The sequence below is a fragment of the Pipistrellus kuhlii genome, unplaced genomic scaffold (genome assembly GCF_014108245.1).
Source record: "Pipistrellus kuhlii isolate mPipKuh1 unplaced genomic scaffold, mPipKuh1.p scaffold_m20_p_60, whole genome shotgun sequence".
Classification (NCBI taxonomy): Eukaryota; Metazoa; Chordata; class Mammalia; order Chiroptera; family Vespertilionidae; genus Pipistrellus; species Pipistrellus kuhlii.
In genome coordinates this window covers 401,892-426,125 of record NW_023425563.1, presented here as the reverse complement: position 1 = coordinate 426,125, position 24,234 = coordinate 401,892, and the positions used below count along the sequence as shown (strand labels likewise).

The 24,234-nt window shown below is 50.0% G+C and overlaps 1 protein-coding gene across 1 annotated transcript in view; it reads right to left on the bottom strand.

The window, feature by feature from the left end:
• Positions 1-6,804: 6,804 nt before the first annotated feature.
• CDH26 (cadherin 26) overlaps positions 6,805-24,234 on the bottom strand; it is a 31,483-nt gene continuing 14,053 nt past the window's right edge. Inside the window, exons 5-15 of the mRNA XM_045574995.1 lie at positions 20,992-21,139; positions 18,185-18,351; positions 17,875-18,003; positions 16,231-16,416; positions 15,049-15,320; positions 13,430-13,572; positions 12,569-12,808; positions 11,314-11,538; positions 10,560-10,690; positions 7,442-7,519; positions 6,805-6,810 (exon numbers count right to left, since the gene is read on the bottom strand). Of these exons, the coding sequence (XP_045430951.1) occupies positions 6,805-6,810; positions 7,442-7,519; positions 10,560-10,690; positions 11,314-11,538; positions 12,569-12,808; positions 13,430-13,572; positions 15,049-15,320; positions 16,231-16,416; positions 17,875-18,003; positions 18,185-18,351; positions 20,992-21,139 (1,725 nt within the window). The remainder of the gene's footprint in view (positions 6,811-7,441; positions 7,520-10,559; positions 10,691-11,313; positions 11,539-12,568; positions 12,809-13,429; positions 13,573-15,048; positions 15,321-16,230; positions 16,417-17,874; positions 18,004-18,184; positions 18,352-20,991; positions 21,140-24,234) is intronic.

Sequence of the window (24,234 nt, the reverse complement as noted above, 5' to 3'; positions counted from 1 at the left end):
TTCCTGCAGGTCTGGTTTTCTCCTACCCCCCACAATTGCTCTCCCCTGTAGGCCTGGTCCCTCTTAACTGCCCTCTCCTGCTGGCCATCTTGTGGTGGCCATCTTGTAGTGACCATCTTATATCTACACGGGAGGAGCTATCTTTGACCACATGAGAGCAAGCCACCTTGTATGTTGGAGTGATGGTCAATTTGCATAATACTCTTTTATTAGATAGAATAGGGCCTGGTGCATGGGTTGGGGCCAGCTGGTTTGCCCTGAAGGATGTCCCAGATTAGAGTGGGGGTTCCCTTGAGGTGTGGGGCAGCCTGGACAAGGGTCCCGTGGTGGTTTTCAGGCTGGCCACACCCCCCTTGTGAACCAAGTGGAGGCCCTGGTGTCTGGGATTTATTTATCTTCTATAATTGACACCTGTAGCCTTGAGCATAGACAAGCCTCCTGCTCACTCAGTGGCCACAGCCATTTTTGTTGGGATTTATTTATCCTCTATAATTGAAAATTTGTAGCCTTGAGCGGAGGCGTGGACCCGCCAGGGCAGGCAGAAAATTGGGCTTCCTCCATTTCCAGGTGCAATCCAAGCCTCCTCCTCTCTCTGTGGCAACAGCCATCTCGGTTGGGTTAATTTGCATACTTGCTCCTGATTGGCTGGTGGGCATGGCTTGTGGGTGTGGTGTAGGTATCATCAATTTGCATATTACTCTTTTATTAGGAAGAATTAGATATGTCCTTGATTCTCCTTGGAGCCCCAGTATTCACACAGCTGCTCTACTGTCCTTTGGAGATGGCTCTTCTCTTGCAACCGCTCAAAGCCCCAGGTGAGGAGTGAGCAAACTGTGTACTAACACCGAGGCTTTGCAGTAAATGTTTCTGCCCCTTCTTCATAAGAAAGAGGAGGTTTTAACCCCGAGACCACTAAAACACCATTCAGTAGACTTCACTCATTCATCCCAGGGTGCGGGAGGGCACTCACAGACCATGCTCATCCATCATGTAAGGTTTTCCAATTCCCTTTAGCCTTTTAGGTCTACATTATGTGCATGTGAGTGTCCTGATGGCATTTAGTGTTTTGCTGAGCCAGACTCTCATCTGTTGCTCAGGCCAGGAAACTCACTTTATAGAGCACACGTCCTACTGTTAAAAATTTTTATCTTTTTAAAAGAAACCATGCTCCCCCCAACACTTATCCTAACCGTAAGTGGACGAGTAAAAAATGAATCAAAGCCTGTGATTTTGTTTAAAGATACAATGTAATTGGAGTAACATGAAATGTCTTCTTTAAGAAAAAGAAGAAAAAAAGATAAAATATATAAACAATAAAATGGCAATAAATACATATCTATCAACAATTGAATCTAGAAATCAAAATAAATGAACAAGCAGAACAGGAAGAGACTCCTAGATACAGAGAATGTTTTGACAGTTGCCAGGTGGGAAGGGCTGGGGGACGGGTGGAAAAGGTGAAGGGATTTAGAAGTACAAATAAGAAGCTATTGTGTAGCCATGGGGTGTGAGTACAGCAGCGGGAATAGAGTCGGTGATATTCTAACCCCTAGTATGTTGTCAGATGGGTATGAGAGTTGGGGGATAATCATTTAGTGAGTTACATAATGTCTGATCGCTGGGGTGTGCACCTGAAACAAACATAGTATTGTATGTCCACTGTAATTGAAACATAAAAAATGATTTTTAAAAATATACAACCTAGCCTTTCATTAAAGGCTACTAAATTATTTTGTGTACATAATCCATGCAAGTTAAAATATCTCTGTTCATTTTTAAAGCATGCACTGCTTCTAAAGTTATAAGAATAATCATTTCTTTCATAATATTTTAATTATGTGTACTAAAAAACTGGAAAGGATTACTATTTATTTTTTTAATCACTAAAAATACTGAGCACTAATCTTCTAGAAAACATTTTCCTATTTACCTATTTTTTCACTTATACATATTTCTGAATCATAATTACAGAAATATGTATAATGACTAAAATGTATTTTCATTTCATCCCCAATATTCCCTGCTATTAACAAATTGCTGGTTAACCTATAGATTATATTTCACTTCCCTCTGAGCTGGGCTGCTAATGAGAGCAAGAAATTACATTCAAGTTTAATTTAAAAGTTTCTCTAGAAAATCTATCTGATGAATCAAATTTTTAAAAAAGCATAACCTGCTATTTTGTTCAAGATATGTGGCCTGAGAATATCAAAACATCTCGTCTGAACTCAGAGCTTATCCTGAGTTTATGACTAGGAGGGAAGGAAGAAAGAAAGAGAAAAAGAGAGAGAGAAAGGGAAAGAGAGAGAGAGAGAGAGAGAGAGAGAGAGAGAGAGAGAGAGAGAGAGAAAGAGAGAGGAGAGGAGAGGAGAGGAGAGGAGAGGAGAGGAGAGGAGAGGAGAGAAGAGAAGAGAAGAGAAGAGAAGAGAAGAGAAGAGAAGAGAAGAGAAGAGAAGAGAAAAGATTTGTTTTGTGTTTTATTTGAAGGAGGAGGGAGGGAGATGGGATACGGTAGTTCAATGGTTAGTTCAATGATTAGTTCGATGGACCATACGCCTTGCACTTGTAGGAGACGGCCTGGGATGTGTTTCTTCTGTGCTGGGCCCCAGCCAGTCCAGCAGGTTGGGCAGTGACATGTGTTCTGAGAAGGCTAGTGAGCTCAGACTTTCTGCCCCTTCCAGCTCCCCCTCCTCCATGTAGATGTGAGGCAGGGACCTTGGGGCTGCAGCCAGCGGGTGGAGCCCACAGAGCTTCTGGAGAAAAGCCAGGGAAAGAGGGGGTCAAGGCAGGTTCTTCCCCACAGGACTCATTCCTACAGCTCCATGAGGGACGCCAGGTCACGAGGATACGGTGGCCGCCCCTCTGTCCCCAGCTGAAACAGGTGCTACGGACTCAGGACTCAGTTGACTTGCCGGTGGCAGCCAACTGTGGGACACAGCACCTTACACTGAGTCCTGGGAGGAAGTATAAGGGCCCTTGACAGTGCCGCGCCCTCTCACGGATTTATTTTGGGGATTCATCTCTCCACCACCTGTGCCCTGACCCCTGCTGTCCCCTCCCCAAACAGCCATCCCCATCTGCCAGCCTCCACTCAGCAAACTCAACTCCTCAGGGCCCACGTCACCTCTCTGTGGAGACTTTTCTGCATTTTTTCTGGTCTGAGTGGCTCCATAAATGTTTGTTTAATGGATGGACTGACGGCCAAGGTAAAGGGCATCCCCCTGGACACCTTCAGACACCTTTGGGCGGGACCGGTGCAAACCAGAGCCATTTACCACACCTCAGGGGCAATAGGTCAGCAAGATCCTCTGACCATCACCAGCTAATAGGGGCCCTGAGGGGTGAGCTCACCCAGGGCCTGAAGACACTCAGAATGGAACATCTCAGAGCTGGAGGAGGCAGGCAGTGGGGGCAAGTCCTGGAAAGAGGAAGCCGAGTAACCCTGGAGCCCACAGAGCTCTCAGCCGTGCCCTTCCCTTCATCAGCTGCCGGCTGTCCCACCCTCCAAGGCTCTCTGTTTAGCTGGAAATATCATGGCCCTGTGGTTACTGGTGCCCACAGGGGAACATGGGAGCTCCCCTATGCCTGCTGTCTGGGTGCACTCATTCGGGGACTGAGGCCACTGTGGCATGTACCCGGTGGGGGATGGGGCAGGAGAGGCAGCTCAGCCAGTTGGCCAATGGGTGCACACATCCCAGCTCATCCTCGGGTGCAGTGGGGTGCATTGTTAGTGTCAGGGTGGGGTACAGAGCCAGACACACGCCGCCTCGGCTGTGCCGGGCAGATACCAGTTCAGCATCCTGGGCTGATGACAGTGCTGGTTTCTGCACCGAGTCAGCATTTTTAGAGTCCCCCTAAGATCAATAATTCATCATAAACTTCCAACGAAGCCCAAAGCTCCCCAGGGGAGACCCAGGCCTCTGCTCTGCTCTGAGGCCCAGCAAGTGCTGGCCCCGCCTGCTGCAGCCTCTCCTTCCCTGGGCGGCCGCTCCTGAGCCACCAGGCCCCCAGGCTCAGCTGCACAGGGTGCACAGGTGGAGGAGGAGCAAGCCAGATGCTGTGGCACAATGACTTCGTGCTGTGCTTATGCGCCTACCTCACTTCCGAGCGCATAGAATTGCCCCTGTTGCAGGGGGCTTTCTCCCTCCTTTACAGACGGGAAGCCGGGGAAAGAGGATAGCCCAACGCTGCAGTGGGATCAGGCAGGCAGGTCTGCAGCCGGCTGACTCGAATGCAGCCTGGCTCTGCGTCCTGGTGGCCTCGCCACTTTGGGCAGCCTTCGAGAGCCTCCCCTCTGCTCCTCTGCCTCATCTGCCCAGAGCACAGCTTGTCCATTCATTCGGTCATCAGCCACCATGTCAGGCACCAGTAATGACATGGCCTGTCCTCCGGGAGGCGACAGTCTGCTCCAGGAGAGAAGGGCAGACGCTCCCCTCTGTGCTGCTGTGTCTGCCTCCCCAGCGATCAGGACACAGGGCGCGTCCACAAGGCCTGGGCTCTCTGGGCTCAGGGTTGACTCTGCACTTGGGGAGAGGGGTTTTTTGAGCAGCCACTCAGCACTGTCCACTCTGCAGGACTTGGGAGCAGGTGCCAAAGGTGGGGTCCTTGTGATGAGGGACCAAGTGCACATCTACCTCACTGAGGCACAGAGCCCCCCCCTTCCCAGCACTGGGACAGGCCCAGGAGGAGTGACTTAGGGGCTCTCTACCCTGCCACCATCTCATCTCACCTGTCAGTCGCCTGCCACCTGTCAGTCGCCCACTCTGACAGCCATGGGAAATGTTCTTGGATTTCACAAAACAGAGTTCCAGGACCTCAGGTCAGACACTCCGCTGAGCACCCAGACCCACAAATGCAGGGTCTGGAGAGTTGGGCCCTGGGAGCAATGCTCTTGAGCAAGCTCCCCAGCTGCCCACACCCTGGAGCCCAGCCCCCTGCATCTGACTCCATTTCCACCACGTTCTATGGCTGTGACCTTGGGCATGTCACCTAATTCCTCCGTCCCTGGTTTCCTCTTTTTATAGTAAGAAAAAGGATAGTTCCAGCTCAGGCAGACTGATGGGAAGACTGAATGAGTTACTCTCTTTCAGGCCCTTAGAGGTGTGCTTACAGTCAGTCTGGGCAGATGGCACTTCCACGGGGCTGAGCCCCAGCTTTCCTGCAATAACACATGGAGCCCCTGGGAGTCAGAAGTCGCATCTGCTGCTTCTGTGTGCTCCTGCATCTCCGAGTGGGGAGCGTACAGAGCTCACCTCAGTGACACGGTTCTGCTCGGGCTCCTTCTGCCAGAATCACCCACAACTTTGCCCAACCCCTCAAGAGCACACAGGCCTGCACCGAGGAGCCTTCCAGGAGAGAGCTACTGTTATCACCCAACAAGCCTTAAGCCTCGTCAACCACGCGGCTCGTGAGTCCACAGAAAGAAACGTTCACTCTTGTCTTGGGTTGTGTTCTGCGGAAATAGCCCCTGGAATGAGGATCCTGTGAAAGTGCTTGCTCTGGGCCAAATCATGCCTCCCAAAGTCCTACCCTGTAACTGCCCACCCTGGGGTGGTATTTGGAGGTGGGGCCTTTGGGAGATGAGGTCACGAGGGTGGGGTCCTTGTGATAGGATTAGGGTCCCTTTAAGAAAAGACAGGTTTCTCTCTGCCGTGTGAGGACACAGCAAGGAAGTGACCATCAGTGGAGCAGGAAGGCTCTTACAGCATCCACCCATGCTGGACCCCTGATCTCAGACCCCAGGCCCAGAACTGTGAGAAGCAGGTCTGTGCTTAAGCCTTGTCTCAGCTGACAGAGACAGTGGTTTAGGTGGAACCATCCCCAGCTGGGCCCCGATGAGGAAGCCGACACAGGGAAGCCTCTACCTGATTCAGGATCTCCGCCATCACTCCTGGTCTCGCATCCAGGGATTGTCTGAGCATCCCAGTGCCAAGGTAAATCTGCAAAGCAAAGGGGAAGAGCCTTAACACCTCTGAGGAGCCCTCCTTGAACTCCATATCAATGGTAAGAAGATGAGGGACCACCATCCAGGTGGAGGTGGTCAGAGCTCTCCTTGAGGGGGAGTAGGATCAAGGGCAGCTTGGTCACAAGTCACCCACATGTGGTGGAAGAGAGAGGAGGAGACCCTGCAAGCACATAAGTATAAATTCTTACAATCATATTGCCTTTTCTTTTTGCACAAAATATATAAAAGATATAAAGACCATGTAGGTAGTCTTAGCAAAGATCCATGGGCAAGCTTGACAGTTGTTTTATGGGGATGGAGCATGGGAATGTGGTTTGCGAGCCCTGTTTGAGTCCACAAAAGCTTAGTAAGACTCATGTGTGCCATGGGCATGGCCTCAATATTTGTGAATGAGGCACATCCACAGCTAGGGCCCAAGATCAGCTACATAATTTGCAGGACCCAGTACAAAATGAGAATGTGGGACCCATTGTCCCAATAGTAACAAGTTCAAGATAGTGACAGTAGAGCATTAAACCAAACACAGGGTCCTTCTGTGCTACTGACCAGGTTCCATGCCCAGAACACTGGGCCCACCAGGACTAGAGGGACACACCTCTCAATGCACAACCCTTGAAGGGTGGGTTAGTAGCATCATCTCTGTGCAAAACACAATAGTACATTTCTATCTTAGCTCAAACATAGGCTGAGAAGTGGTAATGAAATTATAGAGTGCTGGAATCCAGTTCCAGCATGTCAAAATTGCAAGAATTTCATTAGAAGGTTGATGGAACTTGGGGACTCAACAAGGGCTGAGTCACATATGTTATCACCCTTTGGAAATGGCTAAAGGCGTTTCCTCAAACCTGAAAAGGATACATTAAATAGATTGCTTGCTGAAGACAGATCAATCTACATCTTAATCTACATCTTATTACCTCCTGCTGGCCAAACAGTTGAACAGCCAAAGGCAATTCCCCATTCTGACAATGCTTCTGTACAAAACCCTATCCTTTGAAGTGTATATCTCCACCTTGCCTTAAGACAATTTGTGTTAATAAAAAGCAAGAGGTCCTGAGAAAAGGAGAACTTGGTTTCTTTAGCCAGGCTCCTCTCCTTTTCAGGGAAGGAGAAAGAGATCCTTTGGCAGGCAGCATTTTCCACCTGGGATTATGGGCTGCTATTCCTATTGCATCTATTTTCCATTCCACAAAAACACTGGGTTTTCATTGACAATTGAAACATACCAGCTCCTATCTACAGTAAATATACTTTATTTGGACGCCAGTCCATCTAAGGAAAACCATTTGAAAGTACACTAGTACAAGCAGCAGATCACGTGGCAAAAGTCACGAAGATGGCCCTGGACAGGTGTGCAGGGGCCTTGCGGTGGGCGTGGCTGCATCAGGGTTGGGGGGACAGTCAGCAGCTCCGGCCCGCTGACACTATCCGTGAAGCCACCTACCTCTCTGCTTAAACCCCAGCAGCCACACTTACCTTAGCACTCTGCTCAGCGCCTCCTTCCGCCGTGTGGGTTGGTAGGGCTGGCATCTGACTCCTGACCTCTGACCCAACCTGTGAGATACAGGGCTGAAATGAGTGATGGTAAGCATAAAAGCACAAAGTAAGCAATAGCATCTCCCCAAACACGAGCATATGCCACCCCAGAAAACACCCAACAGCTGCCCTGAGACGAAGTGCAGTTATTTCGGGAAGGGGCTTCTGTAACTGATGGCAGGGAAGGGGGGTTTCTGGTTCAGTGTGTCACATCAAGCAATGGTAGAAACCCTCATTTCAACAAAGCCTCATCATCACCAAGGCAGTCCTCTGAGGCTTGTGACGATGGCTCTGGCCGGGCAGTGGGCATCATCTCCTTCATTCTTCAGCCAGCAGCTATTGCTGAGGGGCTCAGACATTGATGGGGCTGCATTTCTCTCCTGAGAGCCTACCGCTTCCTAGGAGACAGGAAGCATCTAGGCAATCTTACAGGCTTTTCTCATCTGTGTCCACAGGCCAATGGACACCCTAAGCAGGCGGGAATTGGGCAGGCCTGTGTTGGCGGAAAACCTGTGTGAGGAACCGCCCACATCTTTGCTTCCGCTTCCTCTTCCTTCTTGCCAGGACCGCGCTGTGAGGTCCTAATCCTTTCTTTTTCCTTTTTCCTGATGGAATATGTGACCAGCTTTTGTTTGCGGCTGACAGTGGATGAAATCAATGGGAGGCATCTCGGATGAGGCGAGTCCTCCCAAGAGCACGGAAGGCCCCAGGTGAGTGTGCACAGGTGCAGGCAGTACATTCAGTGAGATGATAATGGAGAAGCATGCTCTCATGGAGATGGCCTTACTTAACCAGTGGTTACAAAGACATAGTTAGTAACAGCTGTCAGTAATTCTAATATTGGCAGTCACTGTTGATTGTGTGTCTGCCATGCCCTAGTCTAGGGGTGTCGAACTCAATCAGAGAAGGGGCCAAAATCTAAAATCCAGCCTAAATCGCAGGCCGAATGGTTTACAGAACAGTCATAAACTGTCATTGTGATGGAAATGCAGCGGAGTGCAGTGATGACAGCGCGGTGCGGGCCACATTGCAAGGCCTGGCGGGACGGATTTGGCCCGCGGGCCTTGTGTTTGACACATGTGCCCTAGTCTGTGCTAAAAACTTCACCTGTGTCTTTTGTTATTTGGTTAAATTGTCCAATAAATTTAAGAAAGAGCATTATTAATCTCACTTTATATGTGAAAGTTGGAGTCACTTAGATTACGTATCTAAACCACAGTTTTGTGATCTAAACCCAGGTTTGCTGTGTCCCATGTTCTCAGAGCCCTAAGGGAGAAACGGGGCATAAAGCCAACGCTAATCAGAGGATACCGAGCTGTGAGTTGGAGGTGAGGGGAAGGATGTCTTGAGATTAGACGAGGACAGAGAACCCTTGTCCTGCATGCGCTCCTCCCTCTGACAGCTAGTGCTTGGCCAGTGCCATTGGCCACCAGACTCCCTCCACCTGCCAGGCCTCAGCGCTGCCATGACAAGCTTCCCTTGCAGGCGCTCTGCTTCTGTAGCTGCTTCCTCCTTGCAGGAGAGCACCCTGAGCCACTGGCCAACAGGAACAGCACTCGCAGCACCATCATTACCCTTCCACCTCACTGGTGCCGGCGGCCAGTGCGAGGGGATTCCAGTTCCCCCAACTCCTCCAAGCTCAGCAGCCTCAACTTCACCCCACCAAGCAGGACACTACGCTCAGACCCTGTGGGGAGCCATTTCTGTTGTCCTGAAGGATGAGCTTCAGAGCAGAGTGAAACTGCCCGGGACAGGGTGGTTTATCTTTTACACAAAGCACTGCTGGTGGTCAAGACAGTTTCCTCCTTCAAATGACACAAACTGGGTAACTCCTGCCCTAATTGTTGGGGTGGGGGGACCCAGCTCCGCGAATAGTCTGGTCATGCCTCCTGCTTCTCATCCCAGTACTAGGAAGAGCTCAGTGGGCCTGTGTGGAGGTGCAGGCATGTACATCCGCAGCATGACCCAAGGCTGATACTCCTCCCTGGCTGCATGCCAGTAGGGAAGAGAGAGCGGGAAGAATCCTAGGAGTCTTGGCGGACCACCAGCTTCTCCAACCACCTTCATACTTGAGCATGAAGCCAACATTGATCAGCCATCTTTTCCCAGGAGCATGTGGTGTTGCACCCAGTCTCCTCCCAGGAGAACGCCGTGGGTGAGGTCCAAGACCACGGAAGGTGGCCGCCTGCGGCCTCGGTGAGCGGGAGGTGCTGCCTTTTGACATCTGGCTTTTATTTTTCAGGTCAGCCACCTTCGTTCTTGATGAAAACGGACAGCGGAGTTCACTGTGCTTTCAACTCACGGCCAGCTTCAGCCCAGGGCGGCTGTGAGGACAACTGAGCTATGGCAGGGTGCTTCCATGGGCATCGTCTTCTCTGATCTTCAAGAAATCTGTGGGGTGGATTTCCATGCCTGATTCGCAGTGGAGGAAGTGGGGTTAAGTGATGTGCTCAATACAGCAAAACTAGTAAGATGCAAAGCCCAGGTCTTGTCTCCTAAAGTCCAGCAAGCTGTGCTCAGCCTCTGCCCTTGAAGAAAGGGGTCGGGGGCAGCTCTGCCTTCCTTCAGGCTGCAGCCAAGAAACTGATGTGGCCTCACTGAATTAGTAAGCCCAGCACATTGTCCACTGAGAAAACTACCTGGTTAAACCATTTCTCCTAGACAAGCTTTCTCAGTCCCGGCACTGCAGACACTGGGCCACATCCTCCTCTGTGCAGGGCCATGGTGGGTGCTGAAGGGTATTTAGCAGTATCCCTGGGATCCACCTGCTAGGTACCAAAAGCATCCTCTCTGCCCCTCCTTCCCCCCTCATTCCCCCAGACGAGTATGACCATCAAAATTGTCTCCAAATGTCCCCTTGGGGGCAAAACCACCCCCATCAAGAAACAGTGACCCAAAACAATAAATCCACTTAGTTAGGTTGGACAGCATTCGGGGAGGTTACTGCTTTTGCTCCTCAGATAAGAGTGAAGACAGGAGAGGTGGGCACAATGAGTGGGAAACAGGTAGATTTATTTTCGACGTTGTTGTCACCAAACACAAAGTGTGGTTTCCTTACCTGGCCTGAGAGGGCTCTGCTCTCGTCGTTGTACCTGATGAGGGTCTGCTGGCCCTCTCCGTGCAGGGCCGAGTGTCTGCGCCTCTTGGCTCCGTTCACATAATCACATCGCAGCAGGAGAAGCAGAGCCACTGCGACGAGACAAAGGGGAGTGAGTGAACAAGCTCGACTGTATCAGAGGCTTCAGTGGGGCCTGTCTGTGAACTTGTACCTCAGTCATGAATGGCAGGGGCAGGAACAGGGGCAGGAATGGCAGGGTCAGGAACAGGGTCAGGAACAGGGTCAGGAATGAGAGGGTCAGGAACAGGGTCAGGAATGAGAGGGTCATGAATGACAGGGTGAGATGTGCCTTTATCATCTTAGTAGCTACAGAGCTTTGCACAGCCTGGGGCACAGGTGCTAGGTAACTACTTGTTGACGTGATGACTAATGCCATGTGACTGGAAATAGGGTATTTATTTGAAAACCCAGTTTTCTTATTTGCCTTCCCCAAGCTCAGGAGCCCAGACAGACATCTGTGTATCACTGCCTTGTTTACAGACCTCGGGTCTCCCTATGGCTCCTTTACTGTAGATGGCTACTCACTGAATAGAAGCTGCTTTTGCCAGACAGACTTGTCTGACCTGCTCAGCCACCTTTGATCTGAGTCTGGGACTCCATGAGCCTCCAGGTCATTCTGGAGGCACCCCCACTGCTGTCAGCCACCTGCTCCCCACACCAGAGGGCTCCATGGCTTACAGCCTGGCCCACTCACCTGCCAGTGCCAGGAACACCAGGACGAGAGGAACAAGGACCCCCACAGAGCGTTCTGGTTCTGCAGCTAATGGCTCCGCCGCACACGTGGCTCCGCCAGGACAGGAACAGACCCGCACGTGGACAGTCTGCTTCTGGGAGAGTCCCTGTCTGCCTCCGATGGAGAGCGGCACTGCGTAATCGCCACGAGGCAGGCTTCTCAGCATTAGAAGTTCAACCGACCGACCTGCAAGGGAGGGGAATCATGAATGCAGGGACTCGCACGTTTGCAGCTGTTGCATAGATATTCACAAAGGCCTGCAGGTGTCAGGGCTCTATGGAGCATTAGCCAGATGCAGGGTTAGAGGGGCAGCTGAACACCACCCTCACTCCAACAGCAGTGCCAAGTCAGGGCTCCCGTGCCTGTCAGCCGAGGGCAGAAGCACGCAGGGCAGAGCCTGAGACATGGAGCCAGGACACCGATGAGTGACCATACACATGGACTGTTGTCAACCAGGGTCTCTGCCACCTTGAATCTCTATTGGCCTCCGTCGTATGAGCCTGGTTGGCTGTCCATGTGACACAAAGCCCCACCTAAGACACAGCGTTCTGTTGACTGACACAACCCCTAGGTAAGCCCTCTCATTGGGCACGGCACTCCCAGGGCTTAAGGATGAGCTCCCAGGAGCCAAGGCCAGGCCAGATCTCTTGTGGTGAAAGACACACTGGGTCTGAGAATGCAACTAAAAAGACAAGCTGCATCCACAGTCCATTCTTGCAGCCCGAGAGGGATGCTGATGCAGGTGCCAGTGGCTCCTCCTGCCAAGAGCATCCCGGTTCTCCTCTGGAGAAGCCCACATTCCTGAATGCCCAGCCCGTGTGAGTCAGGAGGGGCTAAGGCCAGTTCCCAGCCCACTCCCGGTGGGCTCAGTACCAGCCAGTAAGCGTGTCTCCTCCCCACTGCCGCCCACAGTGATGGGCAGGGCAGGAGCCCCACACCATGCGGGGATGTATGTACGTGCTCAGGTGCTGGGATGAGCCTCCAGGACTCCTAGTGGCTACCCTTCGGCCCCCAGAAGAGAACCTTCCCGAAAGTGAAGGGACCCAGAGAGCAGCCGTGCAGAGGGAGGCCGGGCAGCGCCAGGATGACTGGACACGGCCCAGGGGGACACAGGAGGCCTGCCCCTCAGTGACATCCGCCAGGAAATCCCTTTGGGCCCAATTCTGAGTCCCATTTCTGTCACTGCAGCCCTTTACCCCCCAATCCGTGCACTCACCCCGATTTTCCCCCAGTTTCCACGTGTCTCCTGTATGTGCCTGCGTGGGGTCCAGTTCAAAAGTAAGCGGGTCCGAGGAAGGTTCCCCGCCGCCATCCTCCGCCTCGATGAGGAGGGGCTCGGGCTCCGGGGACTCGCAGACCACCAGGTACCGGGAGCGCGGGTGCAGCCGCGGGGCGCCGCCATCGGTGTCGGCCAGGAGCAGCGTCAGCGTCCCGGTGCCCGTCTGCGGCGGGTGGCCTAGGGGGTCCGGAAGGGCTGCTTATCAGTTATGGAGCCGGCTGCCTGCCCACAGCCCCGGGCCAAAGAGACTCAGCCTCCGAGGGAAAGAGCTGCCCGCGGGCTGCCGAAGCCGTGTCCTGTCCTCGCTGAGACTGCTGGGAGGCAGATTTACTATAATATTTCCCAACCAGCACCGGCCAGCCGGTTTTTCTGAACAGGACACACAGCTGCATATCCTCGCAACTGGGGTTGTGAATTCTCAGGGGCCCTAAACACAATTCCTGAAGTTTCTTGGAAGCTGCTTTTTCTTCAGTTTCAGGTCCTGGCAGGTTTAAAGCGTCTGCCTGGGGGCCTCAGAGAGAAGTGCGGAGACACGCTCTCACAGCCAGCCCTGTCCTGGGCACTGCTCTTACCAGCCCAGTCATGGGGCCTGGGCCTCAAGAGCAGATGGCAGGCGCTGGGCTGCCCTCTGAGCCCCTCCCCATCCCGCTGCGGCCCGGTGCATGGCCAGAGCTCTGTGATGACTGGTGTGTGCACAGCACTGAAAGGTCGGCCTTTCCCCACGGGGGCTGAGAGCCCCTGACCCTGTTTTCCCGCAGGAGCAAGGACACACTTCCCCCGACCGGGGTGAGCACTCACCCTCATCCACGGCGTGCACGATGATGACATACACGCCGTTGTTCACATGGGGGGACTCTCGGTCCAGCCGCTGCCTGGCGACCACCGCTCCAGAGCGCTCGTCCACCGTGACCCAGTTTGCGGGATCGTGAACCAGCTCGTACCTCGAAGAAGGAGACCGCAGTCTTTAAAGTTGCAGCTGCGTTGGAAGTCAACTCCCGTACCACCTCCCACAGACACCAGTCCTGTCACAAGCCACATGGGGATGCCCAGGCCCGCGACGCTGGGCTGGGTGGACACTCACTGCGGACTGAGTGTGGGTCCTCGGTGGGCTGAGCATGGCTCGGACCCGCTCCTCCCACCCCAGCCCAGGAGCCGGCAGCCGCCAGCTGCTCTCTCTACGATTTTCTGTCTCTGACGTGGGCTGTGGTGAGGAGTCTCACAGTACTTGTTGTTTTGTGACGGGCTATGTCACTTACGCCATTGTCAATTATTCACAAAACGTGGAAGCAGCCTAAGTGACCACCAGCCACCAGGTGAGTGGTCAGTGAAATGTCTCTCTGTGCAAACATCCTCACTGAGGACAGGGTGGGGCAAAGCAGGGCTGCCATTGCTCATAAGGAAGGAGAAACAATAAGTAATAAGTAATAATCATTCAAGAATAAATTCAGGAACCCACAACTGTAAGCCTGCTTTTGCCCTCTCTGTCTTGTTCAACCTTCAAAAGAAGGGGAGACTGCTGCCTCATGGGCGGGCCTCAGGGGCTCAGGTGCCATCGTGTAAGCCAGTCCCAAGAGGGCAAGCTGGGTGAGTCCTCGGGTTCATGGAAGCAGAGCGGAGTGGTGGGGCCCAGGGTTAGGGGGCTGGGGAGAAGAATGGGGTTATTTTTAATGGGGCAGCGTTCCAGTTTTACAAGATGAGAGGAATTCTGGGATGGATGTGGTGATGGTCATGCAACATTGAATGTGCTCAATGCCACTGAGCTGCGCACTGGTAAGCAGCTGAAATGGTAAACCTCACATCATACACATTTTACCGCAGATTTTTTTTTTTAAACACTCTGTTGTCCAGAAGCCAGAGGCTGGCCAACTCACACCCTTTGGGAAAGAGGGAGACAGAAGCATAGGAGCAAGTATTCTAAGACAAGAAAAGCACTATACAAGAGCATATTCCAGCCCTGGCCAGCGTGGCTCAGTGGCAGAGCGTCCACCTGAACATTGTTTTCGAGTCCTGGTCAAGGGCACGTTGCAGGTTCACCCTAGCCCCCCGTCAGGGCAAGTGCAGGAGGCAACCAGGCAATTATGACTGACATTGAAGTTTCCCTCCCTCCCTCCTTCCCACTGCCTCCATCTCTCCCCACCCTCTCTCTAAATCAATGGAAAAACATGCTCAGGTGAGGACCAACACAACAACAAAGAGTGTATTCTAGGTGCAAAGGGAATGAGCCAGTCAGTCCCCTGGTGGTCAGAGAATGCTGCGGAAGGAAGAAGGCACGGGTCCTGGGCCAGGCACCTTCTGGAATTTTCATTACAGACAGAGTCACCCAGCACTGCGCCAGAGAAACCGGTTTTCTGACAGGACTGTTCCCAGCTGCATGGCTGTTCTGCTTCAACAGCCCCCTTCCTCCTTCCTCTCCTCACCTTATCTGGCCGTCGCTTCCCTCTGGGTCCGTAGCATTAAACCTTCCCAAGTGCATCCCGGGCCTGGCACCTGCGACCTCGCGGACTACAAGGCTCCTGGGGTGGAAGACAGGTGGGTCGTTGGCGTCTGTCACCTGCACGAGCACCGTGGCGCTGGCTGCGGCCTTCCTCCCGGGTGTCCCCAGCATGCCGGCCTCGCAGGGGATGAGCATCTCCTCGTTCTCCACAGTGATGACCAGGCTGCACGCGGGACGAGTTTCGTAATCCAGAGCCTGCGGCCGAGGAGAGGGTTTCGTTAGCACCTGCTGCCCCTCGCGCAGCCAGGCCCCTCTGCCTCTGCACTCCACTTGCTATTTACGGTGTCTTTGATAATGATCAAGACACAGTCCTCAGCTCACTGTCAAATCACTTATGCAGTTTCCCCCTTCCCCCCGCCCCCATGCTGGTTGGAAAGGGCCACCATTCGTCGGGGTCATGAAAAATGCAACAAAAACTGTAGCCCAATGAAACATTAATGTGACAGCCTGGCTGAAACCAGTCAGAGGGCCTGGAGGAAATACGCATATAGAACGACATAGTTACTCAGGGCTCAAGGTGGCCAGTGACCTAAAGGACAGAGGGGCTGGACTCAGCAGGCAGGTCAGCAGCATGTGGTATCTCACCTGGGACCCTGTCACCCTCCTCCCACTGTGTGACTTCCCAAGAATGGCCCAACCTCTCTGGTGTCCTTGTCAATAGAGACAATGACACGTCACTCAGGACCAGCTCCGTAGGCACAGCAGGCTGAGAGACAGCACCTTCAATGCTCTCGGTGCTTGTGGAAATGTTCTTATTTGTTTAGACTCAGAAGGAAACGGATGAACTCAGGGTGAGATAAAATGGTTGGGATATTTTTATCAGAAAGAAAATATTTAAGGCCTATGTAAGTCTATTAAATTTTGTTTTAAAGTATTAAATGTCAAAGTACTTAAAGTCTTATCAAAAATAACTGTTATTTTTTATATTGATATTGATTTGGTAGGAGGAGCCAGGACGGCAAAGGGCCAAGGGCCCTCTTCAGCAGTCCTGGGCCAGCCTGGCCCCTCGCTGGGGCCTCCAGTGCACCAAACACTGCGAGGCCTGGAGACTGGCTCTGCCTCAGCATCCTCGGCCACCACCCGCGTGTGCTCTGTGCTGCTTTACCTTGATAACGTTTAGTATTCCTTCGTTGGTCTCAGAGTCAGTTGAGATGTCAAAATGTCCCTCTTCGTTGCCATCGGAGATGTTGAACTTGGTTCTCCAAGCTGATGTGAATGGCAAGTCACGGTCCTGGACCGAGAGACGCAGCACGCCTGGGCTGACTCGGCCTTCGGGAATCTGAATCTGGTACTGAGAAAGGAGCCACATGTCCATGTCATGGAGGCGAAGAAATGCAATGGGAAAGGAGAAGGGGAAGACGTGTCAGCCCTCACGCTGCAACCTGGATATTTCTCTTGCTGGTGAATTTAACCTCACGGGTTTGAAACTGCCTGATGCCACGAAGAGCGTGGATAACAAGCAGCTCCCCCTCCTCCTGGGCCGGGGCCTCCTTTCCATGCAGCAGAGGGGCTTTGCAAGTGCCCGCTCTTCACCCCGGCGCAGACACCACTTGTCTGAGAATTTTTTAAATGACAACCCATCCGCATTTATGCTGCCCCGAATCCTGGCCCTCCTTGGTCCTGTAGGTCCTTTCTAATGCAGCCTTTAGTGGAGATCGCTATTTAACACTCCAGGGACAAGATGCTGCGCCGGCAAGCCCATCCCCAGGCAGGGCTCGGCTCTGCAGCCTGGCTTTTGAAAGCACAGCTTGCACCGAGCCAGAGAAGAGCCTAGAAACAAGGTTCACGCGTGACCAATATGACTCTTCAGTTTTTCTGTACCATTTGGTGTTGTGCTTTCCTTATAAAATGTCAGTTCTAGTTCATACAATTTTTAAAATGTTTTAAGTGGCGTGTTTTAAGAAGTTATTTGTAGCCTTTTTTCTGTTCCAAATTCTGTTTTAGGTGCCATGAGGAGACTAACAAAAACCCCATCCCCAGGGAATGGATGATTGGTGGTGGCGGGTATTTTCTTTTATAAATTCATATGGAAAAGTAAAAAATGGGGCTGAAAGGAGAACAATGCTGGGTAGCTCTCACTGCCCACCCCTCCCCGGCGGTCCTGCAGGCCCGCAGTGGTGTGGCATCTCCCCCGGGGCCAGGCAGGCCCACACGTCCAGCCTGAGAACTGTGGAGCACGTGACATTCTGCCTGGAGCATCACTGAATGGGACGGAGGCCAGACTCAGCACCCTCCTCCTCTTGCCTTCTATAGCCCTGAACACGGGGATAGCCCAGGGTTAGGCTTCTCACCGGGGCAGCTCTCCCCTCCAGGGGACGTGTGACATATCTGCAGACACTTTTGGTTTCCATGACTTGGGGGAGAACTGCTGGCAGCTAGTGCTGCCCTACAATACACTGGCCAGTCTCCTCCTCAGTGAAAACTTCCCACCCAAATGTCAATAGTGTGACCTTGAGAACCCCTGGGGAACAGGGAGTGTGGCGTCTCTGACCTCCCTGGAGGCTCAATGTCTGCATGTGAGGAACAGAGATCACGAGGAGTTCCAGCAATTAAGAATGAAATTATGCACGAAAAAGTTCTGAGCACAGTTTCTGGCCCAAAGTACCAAAGCATGCCAGCTCATTAAACGAATCTCTAACCACATGGTCACTTCTTGACTCTTAGTTTCCATTATGGGACTCCCTTGGGGACTGAGCCTAGGACTTGGGCCATCACAACGGAACTGGGGTCAGGGACAGCCAAGTCTTACGTTCTCCTGGGTGAACGTGGGCCTGTGGTTGTTGCCGTCCTGCACGCTGATGTGAACCATGGCCGTGGCTGACAGCGGTGGTTCCCCGCAGTCCCTTGCTCTGATCAGTAGTGTGTACTGAGAAGCAGTCTGTGGGGAGGAAAGGGAAGTCAAGCTCTGGTGCAGGAAAGGGGACAGACGTCAATAAAGGAACATGCCGTTTAGAATCTCAGTAGCAAGCCAGCCAGAGGGCTTCCAGGAGCCACATCAATCCCGTGCCCAGGGTCAGAGATATAACCATTTCGCTGTTTTGAAATAAAATCCACATAACCTCATAATCCAAGCATCCCAAGAGTCGGATTTCTCCACTCTCACGGTCGATCTCAAAGCCACTTTCCTTCAGTAACGGCGTTTGTGAAATGAGGGAGTAAAGGACTTGAGAATTTGGAGTGTTTTCTTCATCCAAATCAACCGTTAACATCTGAAGAACAGGCTGACCTGGAAGAATTTTTAAATTGTTACTAATGGCCAAAGGCAGCCTATCGGACCCATGGGAAGGGGACACTTTGCTGACCAGCATTGGGACGTACACTAGAGTAGCTGAAATATTTGCATATAAAATCAAACTGTAGGTGGAGCAGACAAAACAAAAAGGGATATTCATATCATCATATGACTATGATTGCTAATGCAGAAGACTTAAGGGCAGAATTGATAGGTAGGCTTTTAACTGCATGGCTAACAAAAACTACAGACAAAATTAAAAAGGAAATGATAAACCAGAAGGACATATTTAAAATATTCATGGCAGACATAGACATTCTTTTTTTTTTAATTTTTAATTGATTCCAGAGAGGAAGAGAGAGAAAGAAACATCAAATATGAGAGAAAATTATTCATTAGCTGCTTCCTGTATGCCCCACACTAGGGATTGAGCCCATAACCCAGTCTCAATCAAACCCTGACCTCCTGGTTCATAGATCAATTCTCAACCACTGAACCATGCAAGCTGGGTGATATAGACATTCTTAAAACAGAGTGAGGAGGTTAAAATCGAGAAGAAAAATGAGAAACATACTAATGGAAATGGCAAAGAAAAAAACAAGCAAGGGGAAGAAAAAATGGAAACAGCCAAGAAGCTTACAAAGCATGCAAGCACCTAATCATCTAAGGTGAACCATCCACTCCCATAGGTGCTGGTGGAGAAGTAAATTGGAACACAGACTGTGGGTGCACTTTCCACCACATGAGAAATCACAGTGATGTTCAGGAACTCACTGCCCAGCTCTGTCTTTCTCCCTCATTTGGCTTTATTTTAGACTAGTGCCCTGGTGCATAGATTCATGCACATTTAAAGGAAGTTAATTAGAAGAAATATGTTAACATTGCTATTCTCCCTTTATAATAGAAGTGTCAACCAAATTCATGATCAACAATGACAGGTAAAAACACATGCGTGCAATTGGCACCAACGAGAGCTTTATATGTATCGTACATGTGAGTCAATTTAGCCTTTTATAGATATAGAATAAACTTGCTTAATTAGACTTGCTTTCTGACTTGGCTAAACTTTTTCCAACTCAGTGAAGCACCCCAACTTCTCTTTCAGGTAATCGTCAACAACAGAGCAGTAAATATCAACATGAAGCAGATTATTATTATACTAGAGGCCCAGTGCATGAATTCGTGCATGGGTGGGGTCCCTTGGCTGGCTGGCATTTGGGGCCTATCAGTGCCATCTTGACCAGTCCTGATTGGGGCCATCTGGCCTGGGAGAGGGACCACAGGAGGTTGTCCAGCCAAAAAAAATTGGCTGTGGGAATACACTGAACACCAGGGAGCAGCTTCTTCAATGAGCATCTTCCCTCTGGGGGTCAGTGTACTTCATAGCTACTGGCCAGTTATCTTGTCATAACAGTTGCTTAGGCTTTTATATATATAGATATCACCCAGGGAGAACAAAGGATAAAATATTTAACTGTATCAGTGTTTAACTGCGCAATGAGAAAACCTGAAGTCATTTTTAAGGTCCACCATTTCTTACTTCTTTTCAGCCCCAGCTCACACTCCCACCCTCGCAGCCCCACAACCCCACCTGGCACCCTGCCTTGGCCTGGTGATGCCCCTCATCTGCTCCACCATCATCCCACCTGCAGGGCAATCTATTGGGGCCAGGATCCCACCCATGCACTGGGCCTCTAATTTTATATATATTGAGTGGCCAGATTATTATGTGTTCAGAGATCATAATAATCTCCCTCAGTTCCTGAGAGCTGGATGGTGGCCCCACCACCACTGCTGGTCACCATGTGCAGGGTGATTAGCAAAGAAGCTGGGCCCTTGCTCACACCTACCTTGGCCTGGCACTGCCTGCTCACCTGCTCCACCATCCCACCATGGTTCAGCTCTCATTGGGGCCTATCAGTGCTGGTAGCATCTCCACTACTGCTCACTGCTAGTGCCACATAGCTAACACCTGCCATGTTCTGGGCCACCCTTTGGTAGTCAACGCTTGTTATAGCAAACAGTCAAATTCCTAGTCTCCTGTCAAAAGACTGCCCAAGGGGAAATTTGCATATTAGGCTTTTATTATATAGGACTAGTAGCCCTGTGTACCAATTCATGTGCCAGTAGCTTGTTGCCACCCTCCAGTAACTCTCTACCTGTTGCCCCACCCTCCTTTAGCTCCTCCCATCCAAATATACATTTTAGAGGCCCAGTGCATGAATTCATGCATGGGTGGGATCCAGCCAGCCTGGCCAGGGGGAGGAAACATGGGTGGTTGACCCGCCTGCCTGCTGGTCGGACTCCTGGTTGAGGGGACAATTTGCACATTAGCCTTTTATTATATAGGATATACACTGAGTGGCCAGATTATTATGCGTTCAGAGATCATAATAATCTGGCCACTCAGTGTATAGGATATTGGTATTTACATATTGGCTCTTCCAGAGAACTCAGCATTATATCACCAACAGTGGCTGCAGATCTCAAGGATTCACTCTGATCCAGAGCCTAGGCCCTCTGGATGTGGCCAGTGAACTGCCTCTTTGCAGACAACTGGGAGCAAGTGCCCCAAGTATTGGCAGAAGAACATTCAGGGGACAGGATGGGCAGCCCACAGCCCAGCACACACACCTGCTGCGTGGCTCTCTCTCACACTGACATTGAACTCATTCTTGGGGAACAGGGGTGCATGGTCATTCACATCACTGATCTTGATGATGAAGATCAAGGAGTTGTCCACGTGCTTTCCTGTCAAACGACTCACAACATCGAAGTAAATCTGGGAAGCAGAGAACTGTGTTAATGTGGAAGAGACCTGGCTTGGTGATGCTAATCAAATAACCACCAGAATCACAATGGAGAAAGGAGACATCAGGGATAATTCCTGCATATGGAAAGGGCTTTAGCCTTGTGTTATAGCTGGAAGACTGCCATCCTCGGAGAAACATGGTGCATTGACATGGTGGGTTGGCATCTGGCTGTTTAAAATTACACATGCAAGGTCTATGCTCTTAGACTCAAATGAGCAAGAAGAATCATTCTATGTGCCAAACACATACACTATCACTTTGATGCACAGATTGTGAGTAGGTCAAAATAACTGTTGGGATCAAGATCAACAAAAAGCTATTTTGAGGAATATAAAAGAATGGATTAAAAAAAAAATTAGTTTTTTTTTTTTTTTGCATCCTATGAAATTGAGCATGTTTTGATATGAATAGATAGGATTCCTGCACAGGGAAAAAAAAGGGGGGGAGGCCTTTTCCCTTTTCAACTTTATCTTAATCTTACAGCAGTTCTAATCTGGTGTCACTGCTTCTCATAGGTTCATAGAATTAACAAGAAGTTACCTCTCCACATCCCACACCCAGATCCCGCCACTTCCCAAACACGACTTTGAAGTGTTGAGGCTGGTTCTGGTGACTCCGTCATTGTCCAGTGCCATGAAAAAGGTCTTTTTGCCACTGCAGTGAGCTCACTTAATGTTTAACGGCACCTGTCTTTGTGGACAATGACCAGCATTTTTACACCAAGGCCAGTGGTTGAGCCCAAATGCTCAATTTGTATAGTGCTACCATGACACTTGACTGTCCCACTTTTTTTTTTTTTACATCTTTATTGTTGAGAGTATTATAGATGTCCCCTTGCTTTCTTCCCCTCATTGCCCCATCACCTTGATCCTGCCCCATCCACAGCTTTCACCTCCCTATTATCTATGTCCATAGATTATGCTTTTATGCATGAGTTAATTGGTGGATCTTTTCCCACCGCCTCTCCCCACTTCCCTCTGAGATTCTTCAGTCTGTTGCATGTTTCCATATTTTTGGTTTGGTTCTATTTTATTCATCAGTTTATTTTGTTCATTAGATTCCTTGTTCATTTACTTTAATTTTGAGATTCAATTGTTGACACATATTTATTGCCATTTTCTTTTTCTCCTCCTCCTCCTCCTCCTCCTCCTCCTCCTCCTCCTCCTCCTCCTCCTCCTCCTCCTCCTCCTCTTCTTCTTCTTCTTCTTCTTCTTCTTCTTCTTCTTCTTCTTCTTCTTCTTCTTCTTCTTCTTCTTCTTCTTCTTCTTCTGCTTAAAGAATGCCCTTTAACATTTCTTATAATACTGGTTCGTGGTGATGAACTCCTTTAGTTTTTTGTTTCGTTTTGTTTTGTTTTTTGTCTGTGAAGCTCTTTATCTGACCTTCGATTCTAAATGGTAGCTTTGCTGGATAGACTAATATTGGTTGTAGGTCCTTGATTTTCTCATACTTTTACTATTTCTTGCTACTCCCTTCTGACCTGAAAAGTTTATGTTGATAAATCAACTGACAGTCATATGGGTGCTCCCTTATAGAAATGTTAAAAGACATTCTTTAAGGGAGCACCCATGTGACTTTAAGGGAATTGAGGGTCAGGTCAGATAAAGATCTTCACAGACAAAAAAATAAAATAAAATAAAATAAATAATAAAATAAAGGAGTTCATCACCACCAACCAGTATTACCAGTATTATAAGAATGTTAAAGGGCATTCTTTAAGGGAGCACCCATGTGGACAACCTGTGCAGGACTTGCTTCAGTGGGCTTTGGTATTGTTTTTCTCTTGCTACTTTGAGATTCTCCATTTGTCTTAACCTTTATCATTTTACTTATGATTTGTCTTGGTGTGGACCTCTTTTGGTTCTTCTTCTTTGGGACTCTCTGGACTTGTATGTCTATTTCTTTCACCAGGTAAGGGAAGCTTTCTGTCACTATTTTTTTCAAATAGGTTTTGAGCTTCTTGTTCCCTCTCTTCTCCTTCCAGTACCTCTGTGATGGGAATATTGGTACTCTTGAAGTCCCCCACTGTCTTCATTTTCTTTTTTTTATTCTTCTTTATTTTTGCTGTTCTGATTCAGTGTTTTTTGCTTCCTATATTCCAAATCACTGATATGATTCTCAGCATCCTCTCCTCTATTATTGGTTCCCTGTAAATTATTCTTCATTTCAGTTAGTGTATGATTCATGTCTGACTGGTTCTTCTTTATGTCACTGATATTTCTCTAAGTTCCTTGCAGTAATCACTAAGTTCCTTGATCATCCTTATAACCATTGTTTTGGACTCAATGTTGGTAGTTTGTTTGCTTTCGTTTCATTTACTTTTTTTTCCTGCTGATTTCTTCTGTTCTTTCAATTGTGAAGTTTCTTTGTCTCTGCATTTTGGCCATTTCACTGTGTTTGTTTTTAGTATTAGGTAGAGCTGCTATATTTCCTCAAATTGATAGAGTATGTAGTAGGTGTCCTATAGGGCTCAATGGCTCAACCTCCCCAGTCACCTGAGCTGGGTACTCTAAGTGCACCTCTTTGTGGCCTGTTATAGTTGAGCCTTACTTGCTGGTGGAATCACTGGGAAGGATTGACTCCCAGGTCAATCAGCTGTGTGGACAGCTTGTGCAGGAGATGCTCCTGTGGAGCAGGACTTGCTTCAGTGGGCTTTGATACTCACCGAGTCTGCTCCTTGAGTGTGTCACTCCTAGACGTGGTAGGGTTGTAATCTGGCATGGTCTGAAGCTGATAATCAGGTCCCCTGGCTCTGAGGTCTCCTAGGAGTTGCAAAGTCAGCTACTTCCTGTGCCCTGCCTGGGGCCACCCAGCACAAGCTACAGAGTAATCTTCAGATGGCTGCTATTTGTGTTGGGCTTGGCAGTGCCCAGGAGAGGCCAAGCTGTGAACCAAGGCAGGCTGCTGCTAGTGCTGGGCCTTGGGCCTTCTCTTGAGAGGTATGTTGCATTCTGAAGCTAGTTGCTGCTTGTTTGAGAGATTTTAGAAAAGTCTGAAACCTCACCCAGGACAGGATATTCACATCGAAAGACCACTGCAAACAGCTTGAGTGGGGCTTCAAATT